Source organism: Bombina bombina, chromosome 6 (genome assembly GCF_027579735.1).
Source record: "Bombina bombina isolate aBomBom1 chromosome 6, aBomBom1.pri, whole genome shotgun sequence".
Classification (NCBI taxonomy): Eukaryota; Metazoa; Chordata; class Amphibia; order Anura; family Bombinatoridae; genus Bombina; species Bombina bombina.
In genome coordinates, this window is record NC_069504.1 from 719,178,497 (window position 1) to 719,184,496 (window position 6,000).

General features: G+C 35.9%; 1 protein-coding gene across 3 annotated transcripts in view; it reads left to right on the plus strand.

The window, feature by feature from the left end:
• LOC128663538 (F-box/LRR-repeat protein 12) overlaps positions 1-5,761 on the plus strand; it is a 495,942-nt gene extending 490,181 nt beyond the window's left edge. For all 3 annotated transcript variants that reach the window (XM_053717912.1, XM_053717913.1, XM_053717914.1), the window contains exon 14: positions 3,579-5,761. In XM_053717912.1, the coding sequence (XP_053573887.1) occupies positions 3,579-4,361 (783 nt within the window). In that variant the 3' untranslated portion in view covers positions 4,362-5,761. The remainder of the gene's footprint in view (positions 1-3,578) is intronic.
• The last annotated feature ends 239 nt before the right edge of the window (positions 5,762-6,000 follow it).

The window sequence follows — 6,000 nt, forward strand, 5'->3', positions numbered from 1 at the left end:
ATGCAATTTTAAATAACTTTCCAATTTACATCTAATATCTAATTTTCTTCATTCTTTTCATATCCTTTGTTGAAAATCATATCTAAATATGCTCAATAGCTGCTGATTGGTGGCTGCACATACATTACATACCTAATGTGATTGGCTCAACCATGTGCATTGCTATTTCTTCAACAAAGGATATCTAAAGAATGAAGGCGTATCCTAGCCACTGCCTCACCAGCCTCTGACGTCACTGCACGTCACTGGGTAGAGATATGTTAATGAAATGCTATTGATAAAAAGCGTATTTGGGGTAGTTAGTAACAGGCATAGAAAATATTTACTTACAGTGGCCTTTTAAGCAAACGTCCCTTGTAAATATAGAGGGGTACCTTTGCTCATTAGTGAGCTAGTAGATCCGCTGGACTCCCGTAGCCTTAACTGCCGCAATGCTGCTATCTGCTGGAGGGGATGGTTCCGTTATCCCAACGGTCCGAGAGATTACTCAGTATCAATTACCATACACTTCCCCAAGCGTGGGCTCTTTGGCTTGTTTCCGAGTCCAGATGCTGTGATCTACTGTCCTCGATGACGTCACACGTGATGTAATGGTGGGGGGGAGGGCTTAGACTACACTGCCTGGTGCTGCAGAAAAGGTAGTCTGGGACTAAACAGTAGTATCCGTGCTGGCCATAGGTATAAGCAAAAAAGAGAGGTGGAACTACTGTGGTAAATATAAAAATCCAAAATGTATTTCAAAAAGTAAGTTAAAAACAAACAGGACAACATCCCATAAGGTGAAAACAGGAGTGTTACTCCAGTGCTAACATGTTTTGGCCTTCGGTATACAGACAGAGATAATGTTAAAGAAGCATGTGTTCTTACATAAAGTGTTAAAATAAGGAGATGTGATTTAGTTGCCAGCTCAACTCTCTTTAATGGGTTATGATTTTAAAGAACAAAAATGGTTGTTTCATATACAAAAATAAACCTAAAGATGCCATTCCTCATACATTTTATACCCTGCTGCTGGTATTACAAGTCATTAGATACACATCAAGGGAAAAACTATTTTACAATTCCCTGTCCCTTTAAATGTCCCTTTAAGTTTGAATCTAGGAGTGTTTGACAATCAGTGGGCTTACTTTCAACCACCAGCCCCCCTCCCTGAGAACATAATAAAACATATCTCTGACCCAAATAACTTGTTCTCTAGATGATTTTAGAAGGGGAGTTTGGAGTTACTCATATTGACAGAATACAAGGTTATTTTATTGGTCTTTTCCAGTTGCTGACTGCAATCTCTCTGACATGTTCAGGATTATAGTGAGAGGGTTTGCTGGGGATGTGCTATGCAAATTCTCTGTGGCATGTAACATATTTATTTCATGTTAATTTAGTTATCAGTAGTCCCAGATGTCTACAGCAATTTAAATAGCTGAGTTGTAACAGGAAGCAGGTGCTCTTAGCAGTTGATGTCAGATGGTAACATTGATGACCTACTTAGAAATGAACACAGACACCTAAAAGCAATTATTACACGTTCTTAATTGTTAAAGCTTCTAATTTTTGATTTACTGATTTTAGCTTATATGTGCTTTTAACCCCAGCAAGGCCATTAAAAACCCGTAGGTAAAACCCCATTCAGTAGGGGAGCCACAGTCGTAGTTCTCAAGCAGAAAACCACTGGTGAAGGGCAGCTATGTCTGACTCCTTATTGGCTCATAAGCCGTGTTCTGCTTGCAACTCGCCCATATACATGTATGTAACCTGTTTGCTGGAGTTAAACATATGGGGCCGGATTCCGAAAAAATTGTTTATCTCAGGTGTTTGCGTGCGCCAGGTTTATCACTCGTATTACAAGTTGAAAGTAAATGTGATTGCTTTAGAGCAATGATGCTAGAATGATTACGCCGTCCTCAGAGTTCTGGTTAACTGTTTCGCAAAACAAGAAAGTGTCACAGAACACTTAAAAAATAAATGACGGAGTACAGTTACACGCATAATAACACCATTAAAAAAAATCACAAGAAGTTATAAGGGCTCAAAGATAAGAAGTCTGGTGTTAGAAATAAAAAAGGCAGGTACAGGGCTTTAACATTGAGATATATACATGTCTAAATATGTATATATAATCTGTATATGTGTAATTGTATATTTACAGAAATAAAAACACATAAATACATATACAGACATATATGTGTATGTGCATTGGACCCCTTTGCAGTCAAGTAGATGAAAACATGAAAAAGCATATATATGCAATATTCATATTTAATAAAGGTTTTAACTATGTGTTTACTGTAAATATTTCACATTCCCACGTGTTCTACCAATCACAGAATTATTATTATTATTATCATCATCATTTATTGGTATAGAGCCGCCAAATTCCGTAGCGCTGAATATGTTCTATGTATTTTTAAATAGTTATATATATAATCTCACAAAAGTGAGTACTCCCTCACATTTGTGTAAATATTTTTTTATATCTTTTCATGTGACAGCACTGAAGAAATGTCACTTTGCTACAATGTAAAGTAGTGAGTGTACAGCCTGTATAACAGTGCAAATTTGCTGTCCCCTCAAAATAACTCAACTCACAGCCATTACTGTCTAAAGAAACCGTTGGAAACAAAAGTGAGTACAACCCTAAGTGGAAATGTCTGAATTGGGCCCAATTAGCCATTTTCCCTCCCCAGTGTCATGTGACTCATTAGTGTTACAAGGTCTCAGGTGTGTTAAATTTGGTGTTATCACTCACACTCTCTCATACTGGTCACTGGAAGTTCAATATGGCATTGCCATTGTAGATATAATGCAATGTGAGAGAATGTCTATAAGGACCCCATAGGCAGAATTAATTCAAATACGATCATATGTCAGCCAAAGCTGGCAATATAGATTATTAGGTAAAAGAACCAAGCAATCATAATGTATAATGGGGGGTGCTCACTGTCCGATTAGTAACTAGTGTAATATAAGGAGATCAAATGGGACAGTAACTGAGCACTCAAGTTAAACTATAATGAAAATGTCTGACAGAAGATGCTGCCCAAGACGAATAACATTTATTAGATGAAATTAAAAGGTAGAAGAAACTACCAGTGTAGATGTATATAAAACTTAAATTAAAATAAAGAAAAAAAGGAGAGCCAGCATATCCACAGAACAACCACAAATGGTTAAAATATTATCCACCACTCAGCAGCTAGCTCCCAATTCCTGAGCATACCTAGCTATCATTTAAAAAAAAAAAGGATACCAAGAGAGCAAAGTCAATTCTATAATAGACGTAAATTGGAAAGTTGTTTACAATTGTATGCACTACTTAATTCATGAAATATATTTTTGGGGGTTTCTTGTGCCTTTAAATTGCTATCTCATCCTTGCTGTTGTCATCTTCACTATTAAAGTTGTGCTTCTGTGCCACTCCAGATAAGGATACAGCTGGTGAGCAAATGAAAATAAAATTAAAAAGCAAAATGGGTGTTTAATTGTATTTAGAAATGTGCATTCATATACATAAGCTCTGTTTTAACTGTTTAGTTAATGAAATTTATTCTAATGTAATGGGACTTTTTTTTTTTTAACAGCTGAATTCAAAGATTATATGGCACCTTCTGAGACACTGGCTTGGCAGCGGATTGCAAACTTTGATGATTACTGGGTTTTTACATACAGCAAAGAAATCTGAGTTCCTAACTACAGCTGTTTTCTTGGAATTGGAAAAACGTTTTCCAAGCCTTGAAACCCTCTCTTTGCGGCAAACAAATTTCCGATCTGTGAACTATGATTCTTTTCCTAGTACATTGAAATCCCTGGAGCTTATACGGTGTGAGGTGCCCATGCTCTGGTTCCAGCCATCTCCTGGAAGAAGTGGTAGATTTCCAAAACTGGAGACCCTTATTTTAAATGAAGTGCCTTCATTCTCCAGCTACCATTTAGAGACCATCTGTAGTCATTCTGATCTGAAGACTTTGTTGCTCTCTGGTACCTACAGAGTGACTGATATAGGAGTCCAACAAGCGGCTCCCCACTTGAAACATTTGAAACACTTAAAACTTCAGGGTTGTAATATCACAGACCTCTCCATGCATTTAATAGGGAAATATCTGATGTCTCTCAGAACATTGGATCTGAGAAATGTCTGCACTCTAACAGAAGTTGGTCTTGCATCCCTTTCTAATTTAAAGACTCTTGAAAAGCTGTGGCTAGAATATTGTTGCAGCCTCTACTCAAGCTCTATTATATCTGTCTGTACCACCTTACCATCTCTAAACCATCTTCATCTCAATGGAACTTTTGAGGGCCACTATGTAGATATCGTGCAAAAGAGCCTACCGAACTGTAGAGTTACTAATACACTCCTTAAGTAGTATATAAAAAATAAAAACTGACTAGTTGTCATACTAGAAATAATCTCTACCTTTTTTACTCTTCAATGTAATAGCTGTTTATACAGCCTTAAATCTGTTTTTGTTTAGATATGTCTCTATCTTAACTTGAAAGGATTTTAAAGTGACATAGTACTGTAAAATTTGTTTCCCTTTGATGTGTTTCATATAACTTACACCAGCTTCAAGTAAAATATATATTAGAAATTACCCATATTGGTTCATTTTTGTATTTGAAATAGCCATTTTACGTAGGAAAACAGCCCATTTAAATTGACTGAGCTTGCAGAAAGAACAGTCATTATTTTATTGCTCCATACACAGACATGCTTCATTTTCTCTTTTTTTTTTTTAAGTTTCAAAGGGCTTCCTTTTCTTATATTTGTCTATACACAAAGGCTAGTAGAGAGCAATGGAAAAGTAAATAAACACTGTACTATTAAAATTAAAAAAAAAACATAGAAACATAGAATTTGACAGTAGATAAGAACCAAAAAGGCCCATCAAGTCTACCCATATTACATGTTACTTTTTTCTTAGGATAGCCTTATGAATGTCCCAGGCATTTTTTAATTCCTTTACAGTCTTTGCGTTTACCACCTCAAATGGAAGTTCATTCCATGAATCCACCACCCTTTCTGTAAAAAAATGCTCCCTTAAATTTCTCCTGAATCTGCTACCCTCTAACTTTAGATTGTGACCCCTTGATAGAAATATCCCCTTAATTTGTCCTAAATTACTTGTTACACTTACTGCAGAGTATAAGATGTATGGAAAAATTGTTCCTTTGTGTGTATTTCTGTATTTGAAATAGTTGGGGGGTCTCATTAAAACCTTCACCTTGGACATCCCCATAACAATGGACTGAACCTACAAGTATTTCAATTAGGTGTTGAAATGCTAATTATGGATGGGGGTTGAATAAACACAAGCGGCTATTTCACATACAAAAGCTCTCTCTCCCTCATACCCTCACTGGGGAATTAAAGGGAAAGTATACTGTAAAATTGCTTTTCCCTTAATGTTTTTCCAATAACTTGTTATACCAGTTGCAGAGTATAAAATGTATGAGAAGTTGCATATTTGTGTATATGAAATAGTTAGTTTTGTGTTTTGAAACCACAGCCTATTGAAATGGGTTGAACTTGCAGATATCAGATGCCATTATGTTATTACTTTGTGTACACACACTTGCTTCCTTATCTTATATTTGTCTGTAAACAAAAGCCCAATACTTAAAGAGAACAATGGAAAACTATTTCATTAGTTATCTCTTCTACACCCCACCAGGAGTGTAATTTCTTCTGCTGGTTGTGTTTACATAGCTTATTAATAGCTTGGACTTAAAGGGACAGTATACTATAAAATTGTTTTTCCCTTAATTTGTTTCCAATTACTTTTTTTTTTTTAACAGCTGCAGAGTATAAAATGTATAAGATTCGCTTTTTTTTAAGGCTTATTTGTGTATATGAATTAGCTGGTTTTGAAGCCACAACCTAATAAAATGGGTTGAGCTTGTAGGTATAATAAGATCTCATTACTTTATCATATACCTGCTTCTTTATCTTATACAGGTGTCTGTCCATAAACCAATAACCAATACTTGAAGAGAACAATGGAA